The sequence below is a fragment of the Giraffa tippelskirchi genome, chromosome 3, assembly GCF_054371585.1.
Source record: "Giraffa tippelskirchi isolate mGirTip1 chromosome 3, T2T-mGirTip1v1.2.pri, whole genome shotgun sequence".
Lineage (NCBI taxonomy): Eukaryota > Metazoa > Chordata > Mammalia > Artiodactyla > Giraffidae > Giraffa > Giraffa tippelskirchi.
The window spans coordinates 99,850,528-99,870,799 of record NC_137277.1 but is presented as its reverse complement, the minus strand read 5'-3'; the positions used below and the strand labels follow the sequence as shown (position 1 = coordinate 99,870,799).

General features: G+C 36.8%; 1 protein-coding gene across 36 annotated transcripts in view; it reads right to left on the bottom strand.

Moving 5' to 3' along the window:
• Positions 1 to 20,272, bottom strand: part of CCDC148 (coiled-coil domain containing 148) — a 330,637-nt gene that overhangs the window by 201,500 nt on the left and 108,865 nt on the right. For all 36 annotated transcript variants that reach the window (XM_081582922.1, XM_081582919.1, XM_081582923.1 and 33 more), the window contains 2 exons: positions 20,055 to 20,150; positions 19,797 to 19,978 (listed from right to left, as the gene is read on the bottom strand). In XM_081582922.1, coding sequence (XP_081439048.1) covers positions 19,797 to 19,978; positions 20,055 to 20,150 — 278 coding nt within the window. The remainder of the gene's footprint in view (positions 1 to 19,796; positions 19,979 to 20,054; positions 20,151 to 20,272) is intronic.

Genomic DNA, 20,272 nt, shown 5'->3' with positions numbered 1-20,272 from the left:
ATAATTCACAGATGTAACTCTCTCCTCTGGAGAATTGTCCTGGGCCAAATGGGAACAATCTCACCTAGGAGGCTACTCTCCCACCCACTTTTGAGAGCCAACCCCAACCAATGATTGGCTGACATGGGGTACAGAAGACCAGCCCACTTGCCTCAAGATGAGACCAACTCTGTGATGCCATTTGTGCTCTGGAGTTTCACTGTGAGAGCAAATGGTAACCTGTTTCAGCTGAGATCTTCTGCACAGACATCTTCCCTTCCTTCATCCTGCTTCCCTTACCATCCTTTTCCTGAGAGCTTTGCCCAACAAATCACTCATTCTTACAATCCCTGTCTCAGAACTGCTTCTACAGAACTTGACCTAAGATAATCTATGAGCAATCTTACCCATAATTGTCAAAAATAATTTAAATCCTTTGGTAAATGGAGAAGTACTTCTAAGCTAATTGCTTTGATGATCTCTCATACTGAATTGTGGTGTAAGATTGTGGCTGTCCTCAAAGAGAAAGTGCAAATAGCAAACATTTACAAAAATGGTTTTTAAATAAAAGCACGCATTAAGCAGTGTACATCGCTATAAAAAAAATATAGTAGCAGAAGAATTTGTGGCACTCAGTGCATTTTTATACATTTCATGAATGTATTAATTAGGTGCCATTTTAGTGACATTAAAACCACATAAACATATGAAATGATAACATTAAAACTAGATATTTCAAACCAAGTATGCTATGAACAATGATCACATCCATTTGCTATTGATTTTAGAAACCTCACATCTCAACAGCTTTTTTCAATTACCACAATTACACAAATTGTAAGTCATTATTTTGGTATATGTAAGATAAAAATGAAAAACACGCTTATAAGAAATGATATATAAATACTCACAATATTATTCATTTAGAATATTTATAGCAGTTTCCAGAGCTGCCGGCTTAAATTTTGAAGCAAATATTCACATCAGCAATACTAATGACACAGTCATGCATCTCCATTAGGATGCTGTTTGTGAGGGAGAAAACTCCCACCACCCTTTGTATACTGAGTCTCCTGGATAATAAAAATTTAACAGGTATGTTCAAACATGATAACTTCTTCATAACAATAAACTAGCTATTTCCTACTTAGCATTTAAAATAAAATCAAATTTAATGCATCTGAATTTCTAAATTCAAATTTGCATGTTTATCTTTTCTAGTAAAACCTTCATCTTTTCATTGTAGGAAAAAATCTGTATAAAATAGTTTCATTATATGAAATAACTAAGGTTAGCTTTTACCTTCCAAAGTTCTTGTTTACTTTACCTGTTTTACAGGTGATTATGACGACAGAACTAGCTAACTTACACAGATACTGAAAAATATTCCAGTCACTTTTCTACCTTTGAATTTGAAAAATGACTATAATTTTAAAGAAAAATTTAAAGAAGATGTTAAAATTATCCTAAAATTTAGTACTTTTGAAAATACCTTTAGACAAAAGGTCTTTGGTAAGTTTCTGCAATTTCTTTCTTTTTTGTTTTTTTGTCCACCCAATTTTTCTAATTTAAAATGTCTCAGGAAATTTTAGCCTGCAGGAGTGTGAGATATTTACTACTCAATCCCTACCTTCCATCCCCTGCTTCCCAATATTGAGGTCCACCAAAATAATTTCATCATGATTTCCCAGAACATGAGAAAACAGGTAACTCAGAACAGGAGGACGACAATTCTCTGGTGAGAATTCAACCAGACCAAGGCCACTGTCCCCTTAATTCTACCTGTTTGAGTCATTATAAAAAATCCTAACCAGACTCACAATTAACTACCAGTTTTCTTCATAGTCATGTTTAAATCACTTCCCAGGGTTGTGGTTCCATCATGTCTAAAGACACTCAGAAGGGTGGGGACAGCCAAGATGGGAAGCAAGAACATAAGAAAACAGGAGTCTGAAACTAAAGATTGTGTCTTCAAACTGGCTGGAAGCTGTCTTATATTTTCTCAGGGTAAAGGAGGCTTTCCAGAAAACTGGTAATTAGTGCCTCCTGAAGCTAACTGGTGCAGTTACCAGCATCTGATGACTGCCTTGATTGGCAAGTGACCACAGTGAGTCTAGCCTAAAGAAAAACTCTAAACTCTTCAAGTGTAACGTTGTCAGGAGAGTGAGCCACTGGTGGAAGAATGTGGATAAAAGATGGCTTGGACACAATCTGCTTGTTTGGCTGCATTGAGTCTGACTCTCTAGCAAATACAACTTGACAACACTTTCCAAAGTTGTCTTTCCAAATCAAAACCATTCAAACACTGAAACTAATCAGCCTAGCTCCTGAAACTGTCTCCCCAGCTACTCACCATCCCATCCCAGGTCTATTGTCCAAATACAAACCTACCTTTGATTTTCTGCCTGGTTTACAAAGGGCTCTCTGACCTCAGACTCATTTCTGACCAACAGAATCTGCTCCTTGGATTTTGTTTGGGTGTGTATATTGTCTTCCAGGAGATCAATAGCCACTTAGCAGTACTCTCTCTCCAGGCTCCCCAAGCTCTGCTCAGTTTACCTTCTCAGATGGGAACTGACAGTCAGGATAAAGTAGGCTCTTGGGAATATCATCAAAATCCACTGAATTGAAAAATTAACAACAAGCAAAAAAGTGACCTATAAGGTAAAGCCAGAACTTGCACCAGCATCCAAGCCACCTTCTTCTGAGGGGTGATAGGACAGAAATATGACAGGGTTCCAAAAGTGATGGCTCCAGAATTTCTTATAGGAGGGTTTAGGAATGGAAATCTGGTCAGGAGGCTAAAAGATTTATTCGGAAGCTGCAAGTGCTATTTTCATAACAAGCACTCTGCTTTTACTTAGATACTTTTTAAAAGTAGTTTGCATGGAAAACTGAATTTTTTACCTAGAATGTGTATTTTTTGTGAAGGTGAAATAGTGGCAATATACCTAAATCTTCTTTGTCCTTACATCCATCCACCACTAGTTTTAAGAGGAAGTAGAATTCCCAGTGGAAATTTGGAAATATTATGATCAAGACAAAGCAGCTTGTTAAAAGTAAAACATAATGGCTCAACCATCCCATATGCAAAGTTTTAAAGAATTATAGTTATCACAAGACCAGTAAGAAAAAGAAAATTGTAGCAGACATTGCTTCTACCTTTGCTTCTGCTCACCAGAATCCTGATTTGATTCAAGATGTATCTTCTTTCATAACCCCCACCCACTTCAGGAAAAGTGAGCCCCATTCCAGACTCGGGAGTAAATCTTGATTGATCTTAAGCCATTCACAACCAACTATTCTCAGGCTTTCCGTTCTTCTTGACAGTGTTTGATATGATCATGGACTAATGACTCTATTCTGGCCCCTGAGATGGGAGGAGAAGTCTTCCGGGGCAAAGGTTTCCTGGCTCTTCAGACAAGACACAAGGAAGAGATGCAGAACAAGTGTGTCCAGTGACCAGAATCAACAGGGACACTGCTTAGCTGACTGAGAACAGACCAGTGTTCAACACCAAAGGCCATTTTTAAGACACAAAAAAAACAAGCTCAAACTCAAACAGAATTGGTAAAGAAAGATTACTCACAAACGTACTATTTGTTTTAATTAAAAAAAAAAATCCTATTGAGCCAAAATCTGCTTTCATGTTACCATTTTACTCTTCACTTTTGAGAAACAAAGATATTATTAGATGCAATAAAGTTGAAGTGAATAAAATTACTTTATATGGATATTATTACTCACTTTTTCAGGTTAAAAAGCAAGAATAATAGAACTGGACTACTTCTTTGGAATGGGATGAAGAAAAATTTAATTAATGATTATGAGGCCTTCTGAAATTTTATTTGTTACATAAAACTTTTATAATATCACCTCAAACCAACTACCAGCAGTCATTAAGAAATTGTAAGACTGGAATAGAAGAATAATGTTTCTTTTTCTCAGTTTATTATTTTTTAGATATTAACAATGCTCACCTTTGTGTTCTTACATAGGCACTAGCGTAGCAAATAAGCACAAGCCTGTGAGTGTGGTGATTATAATTTCTTACATTACTGGTTCTCCATAGTCTCAGTTCTAATGACGTGGTTTCCTCAAAGGATTACATTTACCCACAGTTAGACTTCAAGGTATAAGGAGTAGGAAAAACTTGTTATTAACAGTTGGTTTGATAAATTAAATAGGCAATATAATTCCTCTCATATCAAAATTTGGCAACCCTCTCCATTGAAATTTTAATCCTGTCTTTGCTTATAACTGCACAGATTTTATTATTTTAATAACAAGTTCTATCTGTATCATCCAGGTTAAAAAAATAACATATATCAATTGTCTTGGACACAAATATGTCAAGCTGATATGTTTCCATTTTCATCAATCTGATTTACTCAAGATTAATTTGATTTCATACCTAGTGAAGAACAAAATCCTCTCATAAATGACTCTCACTCCATCTTGTAAAACCCTGATTTTTCAGTTTTCTGAAGTATTAAAAATGTAGCCTCATGCACCATTATACTGTGTAGCTTTTATTTGAAGCAACTATATCAAGAAGGCAGTTGTGGGCTACAGTGATACTAACAATAAAGACTTCTGCACTAGAAATTTATTACCACTATTCTTGTACTTTCCAAAAAGACATTTAAATGAACATAACGTATACATCAATACACAGACTGAGTTATTAATTAAGCAAAGCAAAAATCTAAGACTAGTTTTGGGGATGTCCTTGAGAAATTGGACCAACTTTTTTCCCTTTGATAAAATATATTCCAGTAAAGTCAAGAGAATTTAAACTTCATTTTATTCCTACAGCAAACCCAGAATAAGTTGAGCAATCACCAAGTGTGGCTTTTAGTTTAAGAACACAAAGTAAATATTTTCAATGATGTATTTATTTTAGGAGAAAGCTATGAAATACAAATGACAAAAAATAAAAATCTCAGTCTGCAATTATTACCTCTCTAGGAGAAACATAAATTCCCAGGTAAGGCTGGGCAATCCATGTTGGAATACACCAAGAGAAAATGGGAGTTGTAGTGACCATGGGTATTGCTTGAGGGCGTCATGTAACCAGTGTGACTAAGTGAATACGTTAGTGTTCAAATAATAATACTCTTGTTTCTGAGCATTTCTCTCCTTATTAACCACCCTTAACATACAGCCAACCCAGACCAGAAATGTAGAACCTGAGACTGGACATGCCCAGGCACTGAAACTTTCCAAAAGTTCTGAGACTACATTCTTAGAGAAAAATGCCACCTGCTAATTAAAGCTCTGGTTTTTCCAGGTGGCTCCAGGAGTAAAGAATCCACCTGCCAATGCAGGAGATGCAGGTTCAATACCTGGGTCGGAAGATCCCCTGGAGAAGAAAATGACAACGCACTCCAGTATTCTCACATAATCTTATGGACAGAGGAGTCTGGTGGGCTATAATCCATGAGGTCACAAAAGAGTCAGACATGACTCAGTAACTAAACAACAATTAAGGCTCCAGCATTTGAACTTCTTGTAACATCATCAAGTAAGCAAATTACAGTTGTTTATTATGCTCCTTTCTCTCTCTTTCTTCTATCTTGTATTCATCAAAATATAGTCACATGTGTAAGTATATGTTCATTCAAATGCTTTTTTTAGTGCTTCCCTGGTGGCTCAACAACCTCAGATATGCAGGTGATACCACCCCAATGTCAGAAAGCAAAGAGGAACTAAAGAGCCTCTTGATGAAGGTAAAAGAGGAGAGTGAAAAAGCTGGCTTACAACTCAACATTCACGGCATCTGGTCCTATCACTTCATGGCACATAGAAGAGGAAAAAGTGGAAACAGGGACAGATACTACTAACTAGATATTTTGAAAGTCAATAATAGGGTAAATTGAAAAATTTTAGTTGAAAAAATATAAAACTAGTGGGTCTTGACAATGTACACACAGAGGGGCAAAACTGTTAAAATCATTGTGGGTTTTTAAATAGCACTCAAGGTTCAGATCTCATAAAATAATAGAATGATAATTATGAACAAATATTTTAAAATTTAATATATTTATCAAACAATAAAGTAGAAATTACTTGTTATCACTGTATAGTTTTTGCCACATATTGGCTTCAAATCTGACATAGCTAAGTGGAGTATCAAACAATTATGTCTCATCTATATGATTAATTCACCAAATGTTAGGAAATTAAAGCCACAATCTCATCTAAGTCTAAAACAAGTAATAAAACTTGTCATGTTACTAATGAAATACAGTCCAAATAGAATTTAAGTAGCTTCACAAACATACTGAATAAATAAATAGGTTCAACTGCAGCCAATTCTTAAAAAAAAATGTTTTAGTAAAACATTAAAGCCATATTGTCCAAGATAGTACCCATGAGCCACATGTGGCTATTCGGCACTTGAAATGTGGCCAGTCCCAATTCAGGAATGTGTGGTATGAAGTGCAAACCAGATATCAAAGATTTTGTATGAAAAAAGATTGTAATATACCTCATTAACAATTTTAAACTATTGATTAAATGTTAAAATTATACTATTTTGCACTGTTAAGAATATAATATTAAAATAAATTTTATCTTTTAAAATGTTTTATTATGGCTAGTTAAAATTTTTTAATTATGTATGTGGCTCACATCACACTTGTGAGCATCACAGCACTGCTCTGGTCATCAACATAATTTACCAATACCCTGGTACATATACATGCTTGAAGTGGCGTGGTGTGAGGGAGAAGCTTTCCATTCAGATGAGCAGTAGAAACTCATTTCTGTTCAGCTATCTACTTTTTAGAAACTCTGGGGAAAGTGCTCATCTACAGCTACAACTGTAAAATAAATCAGTAAAATAGAGCTTTTTAAATGAGGTGTATTGAAGATTAAAATTACATATATTTGTCATGTCATGTAATAGGTACTCAATAAATATCAATGGTCCCCTCTTCCCTCTTTAACTTAGATTTTTAAAAATCTGTATTTTTGCTTTATAAAATAGAAACAGTATGTATGCCAAAATTATTTATAATATTACTACCTGAGGATAGCTATTATTATAATTTATGCAGGTAGATAATCTCAGTCTATTTTTTGTGTGTAGGGCTAAATGGATGAAACACTTTCAGCAGGAAAGAGAAAAAAGAGAATCCATGTTATATAAACTATTTTGTGGCCTGATTTTTTAATTGCATAACAACTTATTGCAACTACCTGTGTCATTAAAAATTCTTTAATATAATTATTAATGACAGTGTGGTATTCCATTGTGTGGATATATCATAATTGATGAAGCTAAATCCCCCATGTGTTGGCTATTTAGTCATTTTGAATATTTTGCTATCTCTAAAGAAAAAAAAACAATATTGAATACTCTCAAAACCAACTATTTATTTCACTTTTATGATCATTTCCCTTAGGATTATTTCTAAAGAGAAAGATAATTTACACATATAAAGGTATGTGATGACATATTGCCAGATTGCCTCACAAAAAAGTTTATATACTAATCATGTATAAAAATATCCATTTCTTCCATACTTTTAATCTTGGATAAATTCCTTTTGTGTTTTACCATTTTATAGGTAAAAATATGAGTACTTTTAAGTTTTTCAATGAGTAAAGGGTTTTCTTAAATTCCTCTGTCATTTGTATTATCCAGAATTCCATGGACTGCTACCACAATATCAATTCATCTCCCAGAATCTGACCATATACTCTGCATTGAACCACTTGTGTACTAAATCCTCTTAAGGGTTATTCTCATTAGCGTCAAACATACTGATATCTGTCCCATTTTAAGCAAAACAAAAAACAAAACAACAACAACATAAAAGTCTGGCCCTACTTTCTTGCTTGAAAAAGAACATCTCAAAAGCATTATCAATGCTCTTTGCCTTCGATTGTTTCCTCCCATTCATTCGAATCCAGCCCAGTCAGGCATTTGTTACCACTTCTTCAATGAAAATGGTCACCAATGACCTCCATATGGAGTCAGCAGTCAACCACCAGTCCTATTGTATTTGACTTAGTGTATCACTCCTCCTTAGAGTGCTGCCTACTCCCTCTTACCTTGCCTTCTGGAACAGCACACTTCACAGATTTTCTTTGTATTTAACAGACCTAGTATCTCCTTTCTTGGTTACTCCTCTTCATACTGACACTGTAATGCCAGTGGACCCAAGGAATCAGTCTTTATCTTCTCCTTTGTCCTTTCACTCACAGTTTTGGTCAGTTCAGTTCAGTTCAGCTGCTCAGTCGTGTCTGACTCTTTGAGACCCCATGAACCGCAGCACGCCAGGCCTCCCTGTCCATCACCAACTCCCGGAGTCCACCCAAACCCATGTCCATTGAGTCGGTGATGCCATCCAACCATCTCATCTTCTGCTGTCCCCTTCTCCTCCTGCCCTCAATCTTCCCCAGAATCAAGGTCTTTTCAAATGAGTCAGCTCTTCGCATCAGGTGACCAAAGTATTGGAGTTTCAGCTTCAACATCAGTCCTGCCAATGAATATTCGGGACTGATTTCCTTTAGGATGGACTGGTTGGATCTCCTTGCAGTCCAAGGGACTCTCAAGAGTCTTCTCCAACACAACAATTCAAAAGCATCAATTCTTCTGTGCTCAGCTTTCTTTATAGTCCACTCTCACATCCATACATAACCACTGGAGAAACCATAGCCTTGACTAGACAGACCTTTGTTGACAAAGTAATGTCTCTGTTTTGGTGATCACATCCAATTTCAGGCTGGTGACTCACAAACACGTATCTCCAGCTCTGATCTCTTTCCAGAACTCCAGACACATAAAACTGACTGCCTTCCAAAAGTCTGTACTTGGACACCTGATGGCATCAAACTCAACTTTCCAAACCTGAATGCCTGATTTTCCCCTCTGCTTTGCTTACAATCTTCCCCAACTCAGTTGATGGTAACTTCTTCCTTCCAGTTTCTCAACCACAAAATTTTGGACTATTCTTTTATGGCTCTCTTTTTCTCACATGCCTTATTAAATAGTAGGTGTTACTGGCGTGACCTTTTAAATATATCCAAAAGCTGATGATTTCACACTACCTCAACTTCCTAATGCAGGCCATCATTATCTCCCACCTGGGCTTTTAAAATAACTTTCTAAAGGTTCAGTCTTCTCTTGCCCCTCCTTTCCTCCATCATAAACACAACAACTGTCAAAGTGATACTGCTAAAACATAACTTAGATCTTGTTACTCTGCACATTTCTTCACACTTCTGCTCCCAATAGCTTCCCATAGCACTCAGAGTAAAACTGGAAGTTTTAGAAATGGGCTATTGGGCTCTAAAAGCCCCACCCTCATTCTTACTACTTAGATTATACTTTCTACCCCTCTCCCTATCTATCACTGTTTCCACCACACAAGCCTCCTGCCAGGAACATACCCACCTTAGTAAACATGGCTAGAAACCTCATACTCCATATTTCTGCATGACCAGCCTGCTTGCCGGCTTCATGACTCCCCTTCAATGTCACTTTTTCAACTGGGACTATTGCCAAAAACCTATTCAAAATTACAATCTGCCTCCTCCCTCACAACTCCAGTAACCTCTTTTACTCTAATGTCTATTTTTTTCAGAGGACTTTTCACCTTCTAATGCACTACTGTGCATAATTTACTTAGGTATTGTGTATAACTGTGTGTCTCCAACTTGCTTCATGGGTACAGGGGTTTTTGCTATTTTATGCCAGTAATTGCTCAACAAATATTTGTTGCACATATGAAATATAAATAACTTCTTCATCTCTTTTGTCCCTTTTCACTTCTGGCTGTTCATTCAATCAATTAATTAGCAAACTGTCTTCATATGTTTTAATGATTTTAATTTTTTGTGCCTGACATTTGCCAATATTTCCTATTTATCATTTAATTTTTACCCTTATTATTTTTTCCTTAAAAAATTCCTTGTTTTTAGAATAGATATTATATTCACAGGTTTCAAAATTCAAAAGGTTTAATAAAATGGGGGGGTACAATAAACATTTTCTCTCACACTCAGATCCCCTAATCTTCTAGCTCCTGTCCCCAAGGGAACAAATAGTATCAATTTTTTTGTATTTTTCAGACATATAAGCAAATATATATCTGAATATACATATATGTAATGAGAGAGAGAGTACACATTTACTTTTTCTTATTTTACAAAATGTGTACTGTACACTGTTACAAGGTTTGCTTAACCTTATATCACACCCTAATCTTCTTGACCCTTGGAGAGTGTTTCATATCGGTGAATGCTAAGTATTTACTTTTTTGGTGGGGGTGGGGGGGATGCTGTGCCATGCAGCTTGCTGGATCTTAGTTCCCAGACCAGGGGCGGTAAGGGTCTCCAGAACTGAAAGCACAGAGCCCTAATCACTAGACCACCAGGGAATTCCCTACATCTTTTTTTAATCCAGAAAATAATACATTGTACAGTTGTACAGAAACCTACAAAATTAGCCCCTATTGATATTATTTCCTTAATCTTTAGCTACTACAATGAATAACCAAAAATGAATCACTATATATTCAAGTATCCCCTGGAGTAAGAAATAACAACCCTCTCCATATTCTTGCCTGAAAAAAATTCCATGGACAGAGGAGCCTGGTGGGCTACTGTCCAAGGGGTCAAAAAGAGTCAGAAATGAATCACTGTATATTCAAGTATACAGTTGACCCTTTAACAATATGGAAGGAGGGTGGGGAGGGGAAGGCTAGGGGCAATGACCCTCAGTGTAGTTGAATATCTGGGGACTATAAACTTCACCAGTCCGTCTCAGTTTCCCCCACTTTGGTGCAACAGGATGGCTGGAGCTGGGTATTTCCCTTCCTCCACATGGAAGGCTAGAGCTGCTGGACTTGGGTACTTTCCTGCCCCCAGGTAGGTTAGGCTTTGATAAAACAGCTTCTCCTGAGGGCATGCCTGTGTGCTCAGTCGTTTAGCTGTATCCAACTCTGTGACCCCATGGACTATAGGCCACCAGGCTCCTCTGTCCATAGAATTTTCCAGGCAAGAATACTGGAGACAGTTGCCATTTCCTACTCCAGGGGATCTTCCCAACCCAGGGACTGAACACGAGTCTCCTGAGTCTCCTGCAATGGGAGGCTGATTCTTTTCCACTGTGCAGCCTTTGTCAAGAAGAACAGAATGCTCTGGAGTTACTCAAAATGGTCTTTTCCCCTTCCTCTGCCAGAGGCTTGAGGGGAGTTTTCACATATATTCACTGTGAATATCTAGTGGAACTCCTTGAGGTAAAACTCAAAAAAGTGTGGGGAGCCCCCATGACTAAGGTCCCCTAGAATTTTTAATCCTGAGTTGTCCACACACAGCATCCAGCAATTCATCAATTATAGTCCAGGTTTTTCTACCCCAACACTGCTTCCTACGAAACTTTCTGTTAATGGGTTTCTTCTCAGATAATTTGTGATTCTCTGTATCACCTGTGTCTCCAGTTTTGGGTGCAGTGATTTGCCCTTGACCTTATTCCTCTGACATACAGAAGAAGAGTTGTTGATTTTCCAGTTTGCTCAAATTTCTACTCCTCATTAGAGCGGAGTAGCAAATTACAAGCCACTTACTTGCTGGACAGAAAATTAGAAGTGCATATTGATTCTTTAAAGATTTTATACTTGACTGAGGAAACATCCTGTTAGATTTTATTAAATGTGTATGTCACTGTATATATTTAAATTTTTTCTTCATGATTTCACTGCAGGTAACATGTTTTCAAAGGACTTCTCTACTCCAAGATTACTTAATATTTGTTTTTATTTTTATCTAATTCTTTTATGATTTTTTCTTATTCATATTTTAATGCATCTGGAGTTCACTGAGTCACATGGAATAAGAGATCTAACCTCATTTTCTAATTCCCTGTTATTTAGTATTATCATATAAATAATCCAATCTTTCCCTCACAGTATAAAAATTTTACCTTTATATCTTATAGATACTCTCTGTATTTCTATTTTGTTCCACTGAGCTGCTACAGACATATGAAATCTTCTAATTTTCTTTAATATTAAATATATATTTATATTTGGTATGCAAGTTTTACCACTCTCCTAGCCAAAATGAAGTAAATTTCATTTCTGTCCTTTATCGCGCCCATCTTTGCATGAAATGTTTCCTTGGTATCTCTAATTTTCTACCTAGGGACAACCACAATGGTTTGGTCACTCACCTAGAGCCAGACATCCTGAAGTGTGAAGTCAAGTGGGCCCCAGGAAGCATTACTATAATCAAAGCTAGTGGAGGTGATGGAATTCCAGCTGAGCCATTTCAAATCCTAACATATGATGCTGTTAAAGTGCTGCATTAAATATGCTAGCAAATTTGGAAAAGTCAGCAGTGGCCACAGGGCTGGAAAAGGTCAGTTTTCATCCCAGTGTCAAAGAAGGGCAATGCCAAAGACTGTTCAAACTACCACAAATTGTACTCATTTCACAGCTAGCAAGGTAATGCTCAAAATCCTTCAAGCTGTCCTTCAGTAGTACGTGAACTGAGAACTTCCAGAAGTATAAGCTGCATTCAGAAAAGGCAGAGAAACCAGAGATCAAATTGCTAACATCTGTTAGATCTTACAGAAATTTTTCTTATAGAAAAAGCAAAGGAGCTCCAGAAAAACATCTACTGCTACTTCATTGACTACACTAAAGCCTTTGACTGTGTGAATCACAACAAACTGAAAAATTCTTAAAGAGATGGAAATACCAGACCACCTTACCTGCCTCCTGAGAAACCTGTATGCAAATCAAGAAGCAACAGTTAGAACCAAACATAGAACAGTGGACTAGTTCAAAATTGGGAAAGGAGTATGTCAGGGATGTATATTGTCATCCTGTTTGTTTAACTTCTGTGCAGAGTACATTATGTGAAATGCTGGGTTGGAGGAATCACAAGCTGGAATCAAGATTCTGGGAGAAATATCAACAACCTCAGATAAACAGATGATACTATCCTAATGTCAGAAAGCGAAGAGGAACAAAAGAGCCCCTTGAGGGTGAAAGAGGAGGTTGAAAAGGCTGACTTACAACTCAACATTCAAAAAACTGAGATCATGGCATCTGGTCCCATCACTTCATGGCAAATAGATGGGGAAACAATGGAAACAGTGACAGACTTTATTTTCTTGGGCTTCAAAATCACTGCAGATGGTGACTGTAGCCAAGAAATTAAAAGACACTTGCTCTTTGGAAGAAAAACTATGACCAACCTAGACAGCATATTAAAAAGCAGAGACATTACTTTGCCAATAAAGTTCCATCTAGTCAAAGCTATGGTTTTTCCAGTAGTCATGTATGGATGTGAGAGTTGGACCAAAAAGAAAGCTGAGCACCAAAGAATTGATGCTTTTGAACTGTGGTGTTGGAGAAGACTAGTAGAGTGTCTTGGACAGCAAGGAGACCAACTTGCTAAAGGAAATCCTAAAGGAAATCAACTCTGATTATTCATTGGAAGGACTGATGCTATAGCTGAAGCTCTAATAAGTTGGCTACCTAATGGGAAGAGCCAACTAATTGGAAAAGATCCTGATGCTGGGAAAGATTGAAGGCAGGAGGAGAAGGGGGTGACAGAGGATGAGATGGTTGGATGGCATCATCAACACAACGGGCGTGAGTTTGAGCAAACTCCAGGATATGGTGAAGGACAGGTAAGCCTGGTGTGCTGCAGTCCATGGGGTTGCAAAGAGTTGTACATGACTGAGCATCTGAACAACCACCCCCAGTTATTCTTCATTCTGAAACTTTCGGCAATTTCACAACTTTAATCTTCCTAATAAATTCTGGAATAATGTTCAACAATTCTTCAGTTGCAATTGTATTAAATTAACAGATTAATTTCATGAGTCATGGGTAGTTTGAAATCAGATCAACTATTGAATAAAATTAGGAATTTTATGGTCAAACTGATTTAAGATATTAATATAGACTAATTGCTTTTAGAAATGCAGCAATGAGGTTGGTTTCCCATGCCATTCAAAGAAGGTACCAACCCAGTTTCCCCATGTTATCTGTACCCTCTCCTCTCCTTGTTTGCTGCTTTCCTTCACTCACAACATGTCTGCCAGCAGCAACCACAGTTGTGTACTTTCCTGGTAGAACCACAGTGAAAAAAATCCACTACTTCTTACCTGTATCTAACAAAAGTTCTGAGGTTTGCTCTGATTTGGACCACCTTTTGCTGTGGCCTGAGAAAATGAAGCTACTGACTGGTACACACTCCTAGCTAGGGTGTACCTTTGGATCTGGGGATGGAATCATTCCAATCCAAACTGGCAAGCTGCTACTAAATAGGAGCAGTTAAATGTTGGGATTAACCATGATTGCAATGAAAATTTCTTATAATTTAAAAATGTCCCCCAGATCTGTCAGCCTTCTTAGTCATAGCAGTAGGCATCTATTTAAAATATACACACACTCACTTGTGCAGGTGTGCACATACATGTACACAAGCTATGCAAATTCTTACAAGAATTTGGTTCTAAAAACTAGAACCAAAAGGTGAAATGGTCTTATCAAAATAATGGCAGATATTGGCAAATGAGAGTTCAACATATAATTCATCGTGCTAGTTAGAACAGTATATTTACATGACTGACTAACCAACAGCCAGAGATTTCTGATGCCCACCACCTCTGTAGTTAGTCAGAATAGCCTACTTATTCTCTGTCTCCTCAATAAGACTACTTCTGAAATCTCATTCAATTTTATTGGTGTTTCATCATTCACTGCCAGCATATTTGTCATAGTCTCTGCAGTTGGCAATGGCAGTGTTCTTGCCTGGAGAATCCCAGGGACGGGGGAGCGTGGTGGGCTGCCGTCTATGGGGTCACACAGAGTTGGACACGACTGAGGTGACTTAGCAGCAGCAGCTGCAGTTGGCATTTGTCTATAATTTGGTCAGGGTAAATGTGTATATGTCCATTCCCCTCAATATTCCAAGCCTTCTCAAAGGGAAGGACACATTCTACTCTAGTCTGCCTGTTGAACCCCTTACCAAGGAGCTTAGCAGAGACCACTGTATATTAAGGATTTATGAATAAATATTCATCAAGTAAAACATATCATTAGCTACATGAAATTTATTCTGGATAATTTTATGTGACAAACAGACTATTAAACTAGAATTTATGAACTCATATTCTTCCAAAGTAGTTTTCTACTGCTCTCATAACAGGACTTGCCACTCTCACCTTATTGTTTTCACCTTTAATTCATCTCAATTGCACAATCATTTATTTAGAAGCAGCTATGTGCCAGGGTATGCTTGGTGCTAAGGATACAAATATTGCTAATTACTTTGTCTTCTAGGGTTTACAGCCTCAGCATTGAATATACCTTCTGGGAACTTCTCACCAGCACCCTTCTGTCTTATTTTAACCCTATGCATTCCTCAGATTCCATAGTGAATCTTACTTCTTCCATCAAGTCTTTCTGAGCTATTTTTCCTTCAGTACTGCTTCTTAGTGCAGAAATCTTAGCATGTTCATCTCATTCTCTAATCTCAGTAATGGCAATGGAGCTGTGAATCTCAGTCTTTACTGAGTGGTGCAGGGTTACCCAAAAGAAGAGCACAAATTGAGTTTAGATTCAAACAGAGGTAAGAAAACGTGTTGTAAAAAATAGATCCTAGTGGAAGGGAGCTGCTACAAGCTGCTAAGGCAAATCTTCAGTGTTTAGGAGCCATTAACCTAGAAACACCACAGTCTCAGCCAGCTTTCCTAGGAGGACAAGATGCCATCTGGGAGGAAAGGGCATGGGGCAGCCAACCCACTTTATTTTTTATTTATTTATTTATTTATTTAGTTTATTTATAATAAATTTATTTATTTTAGTTGGGGGCTAATTACTTTACAATATTGTAGTGGTTTTTGCCATACATTGACATGAATAAGCCATGGGTTTACAAGTGTTCCCCATCCTGAACCCCCTTCCCACCTCCCTCCCCATCCCATCCCTCTGGGTCATCCCATTGCCCCAGCCCTGAGCATTTGTCTCATGCATTGAACATGGAATGGTGTTCTGTTTCACATATGATAATATACATGTTTCAATGCTATTCTCCCAGAACATCCCACCCTCACCTTCTCCCTCAGAGTCCATAAGACTGTTCTATGCATCTGTGTCTCTTATTCTGTCTCGCATATAGGGTTATCGTTACCATCTTTCAAATTCCATATATATGCATTAGTATACTGTATTGGTGTTTTTCTTTCTGGCTTACTTCACTCTGTATAATGCGCTCCAGTTTCATCCATCTCAATAGAACTGATTCAAATGTATTTTTTTAATGGCTGAGTAATATTCCATTGTGTATATATACCACAGCTTCCTTATCCATTCGTCTGCTGATGGACATCTAGGTTGCTTCCATGTTCTGGCTGTTGTAAACAGTGCTGCAATGAACATTGGGGTACATGTGTCTCTTTCAATTCGGTTTCCTCGGTGTGTATGCCCAGCAGTGGGACTGCTGGGTCATATGGCAGTTCTATTCCCAGTTTTTTAAGGAATCTCCACACTGTTCTCCATAGTGGCTGTACTAGTTTGCATTCCCAACAACAGTGTAAGAGGGTTCCCTTTTCTCCACACCCTCTCCAGCATTTATTGCTTATAGACTTTTGGATAGCAGTCATTCTGACTGGTGTGACATGGTACCTCATTGTGGTTTTGATTTGCATTTCTCTAATAATGAGTGATGTTGAGCATCTTTTCATGTGTTTGTTAGCCATCTGTATGTCTTCTTTGGAGAAATGTCTGTTTAGTTCTTTGGCCCATTTTTTGATTGGGTCGTTTATTTTTCTGGAATTCAGCTGCAGAAGTTGCTTGTATATTTTTGAGATTAATTGTTTTTCTGTTGCTTCATTTGCTATTATTTTCTCCCATTCTGAAGGCTGTCTTTTCACCTTGCTTATAGTTTCCTTTGTTGTGCAAAAGCTTTTAATTTTAATTAGGTCCCATTTGTTTATTTTTTCTTTTATTTCCAATATTCTGGGAGGTGGGTCATGGAGGATCCTGCTGTGATTTATGTTGGAGAGTGTTTTGCCTATGTTTTCCTCTAGGAGTTTTATAGTTTCTGGTCTTACATTTAGATCTTTAATCCATTTTGAGTTTATTTTTGTGTATGGTGTTAGAAGGTGTTCTAGTTTCATTCTTTTACAAGTGGTTGACCAGTTTTCCCAGCACCACTTGTTAAAGAGATTGTCTTTTCTCCATTGTATATTCTTGCCTCCTTTGTTGAAGATAAGGTGTCCATAGGTGCGTGGATTTATCTCTGGGCTATTTTGTTCCATTGATCTATATTTCTATCTTTGTGCCAGTACCACATTTTCTTGATGACTGTGGCTTTGTAGTAGAGCCTGATGTCAGGCAATGCTAAGGGGAAGGTTCATAGCAATACAGGCGTACCTCAAGAAACAAAAAAAAAATCAAATAAATAAACTAACTCTACACCTCAAGCAACTAGAGAAGGAAGAAATGAAGAACCCCAGGGTTACTAGAAGGAAAGAAATCTTAAAAATTGGGGCAGAAATAAATGCAAAAGAAACAAAAGAGACCATAGCAAAAATCAACAAAACTAAAAGCTGGTTTTTCGAGAAGATAAACAAAATTGGCAAGCCATTAGCCAGACTCATCAAGAAACAAAGGGAGGAGAATCAGATCAACAAAATTAGAAATGAAAATGGAGAGATCACAACAGACTACACAGAAATACAAAGGATCATAAGAGACTACTACCAACAGCTATATGCCAATAAAATGGACAACTTGGAAGGAATGGACAAATTCTTAGAAAAGTATAACTTTCCAAAACTGAACCAGGAAGAAATAGAAGATCTTAACAGACCCATCACAAGCACGGAAATCGAAACCGTAATCGGAAATCTTCCAGCCAACCCGCTTTAAAACGACAGAGTCAGGTTTACCTCCCTGCATGGCACAATCAGTCTAATTACTAAAAACACCAACAGCAAACACAAAACCCCCCCACATCCTTGCTGGATGAGTTCTAAAATCTCTTTAACAAGGTTGGGGTGGGGAAGGGAGAGAGGATGTTTATTTTACAATTAGAGACAAACTAAGTACATGGTTAATATTTCACTGTGATTGAGTTTCAATTAAAGTATAATTAATCAATAAATAAACTATTAATTATATATTATTAGTATTTTCTCAGCTTTATTACAAGATGGGAAGAAAGGAAGACAGAGAGGCAGGGAGGCAGGGGGCTTTTAGGAGACCAAAAACATGTCTGCCCATGAGGAACATGTGACCGTTGCCACAGAGAAGTAAGAAAGCAGCTTAGGTCTTGAAAGACACAGACTTCACCTAGGATTGCCTTTCGGAGAGCTGAGACACACAGAAGCTGTCACAGAGGAGCCTGGATCAAGAAGCTAAGAAAGCAAAGAGCTCTGGTTGGTAGGATTTAAGATTGTCCTTGTTATTAATTTCTTAACACTAGTAATTTCACATAGAAGAGCTTCATTCACAAGCAATTCATTAAGAAATACCAATATTTGCACATTCATCATCTTTCATTTCAAAGGAAGAGTCTTTTACTTCTAATTTACTATAAATATCTCCCTTCAATAGTGTTTCTTTCTTTTTAAATATACATTCTTTGGGGAAAATTTTGAATTCAGTATGATAGAGTAAAAAGCATGTTTTCCTACAAAATGTTCCCTAGAAACTTTATATGCTGCTGCTGCTGCTAAGTCACTTCAGTCGTGTCTGACTCTGCAACCCCACAGACGGCAGCCCACTAGCATTCTCCATCCATGGGATCTTCCAGGCAAGAATACTGGAGTGGGTTGCCATTGCCTTCTCCGAGAAACTTTATATACTTAACACTATATGAAGTAGGTTATTGATTTGACCCAGGGTGGCATTTTTCAGTTTGTTCATTAAATGAATTTTAATATAGAATTTACACTAGAGAAGATGGCCTTGCCAACACAGAATTTTAAGTCACTTAACATTATAGTTGTCATTCAGAAAAGGATTGTCATTCTCATGATACAATCAAAAGTCATTTTCTTATTGCCATTTACAGCAAAATGGATGGACTTAGAGATTATCTTACTAAGTGAAGTCAGAGAAAGACAAATATTACATGCTATTTATGCGTGGAATCTAAAAAATAATAAATGAATCTATGTACAAAAAAGAAACAGACTCACAAACATAGAAAACAAACATATGCTTACCAAAGCAGTAATGAGTGGAGAGATAAATCTGGAATATGGGATTAACAAACTACTATACATAAAATAGATAAGTAACAGGATTTACTCTATAGCACAGGGAACTAATAACGTATAACGGAAAATAATCTGAAAAAAATATATATATAGCTGAGTCACTTTGCTATACACCTGAAACTAACACAATATTGTAAATTAACTAAACTTCAATTTTAAAAGTGCATTTTCTAAACAAGTTTATAAAACATGTTTTGTGTTCTATATAGGGCAAAATCATGGTAGATTACAGATAACATAATTACATGGGTATATTTTCCATGTAATTTAAAATATCTTAAAAACTATTTCTTACCAATAGTAAAGCGATAAATAAGAAAGATACTTTAACCATATACATATCTTTAAAATTGTTACTTCAGGGAAATTACTTCATCGAAAAAACAAGAAAACCTCTCCTTTCAACAAACAGTCAATTTAAACATTTACTGGTAGACTATATTCCAAGCACAAGGTGTCTATAAAAATGGTAAATCAGAAGTATAGTGGCCCCTAAAAAAATAAAAATTTGATGACAAAAATATACATAATTGAAGAAGCTTTAGCTTATCACCTGTATATGTCTTCTAACTGCAGATCAAAATCTTGAAGTTTCTTCTGATATTTCTCTGTAAAGTTACAGAACTCATTAAGGATTGAAGATTTCAAGTCAGGGTATGGACATTCCAAAGTTTCTAATTCCATGGGCAGTTCATTAAGCAGGTTAATTCTTTCTTCTGAAGAATGATCTAACATCTGAAAAAAAAATTATATGATTGTTCTATTTAATATAAATGACAAATTGATAGATTACTATCTATATTGCACTTACTTTCATGCTCCAGTCTGAAAGATAATTTTCTATTTTCTGTTGCTCTAGCCTAAGTTGTTCATAGACAGCTTTCAATTGTTTCTTCACGAGGTCAACCTATAGGACATTTAGAGCAAGTGGTATGCAAATTATTGATTTATTCAATATTTAAACTTAAAGTTACAGAAATTTTTCTCAAAAGTGAATAAGTGATGACAAATTAAATAAGTGAAAGTCCC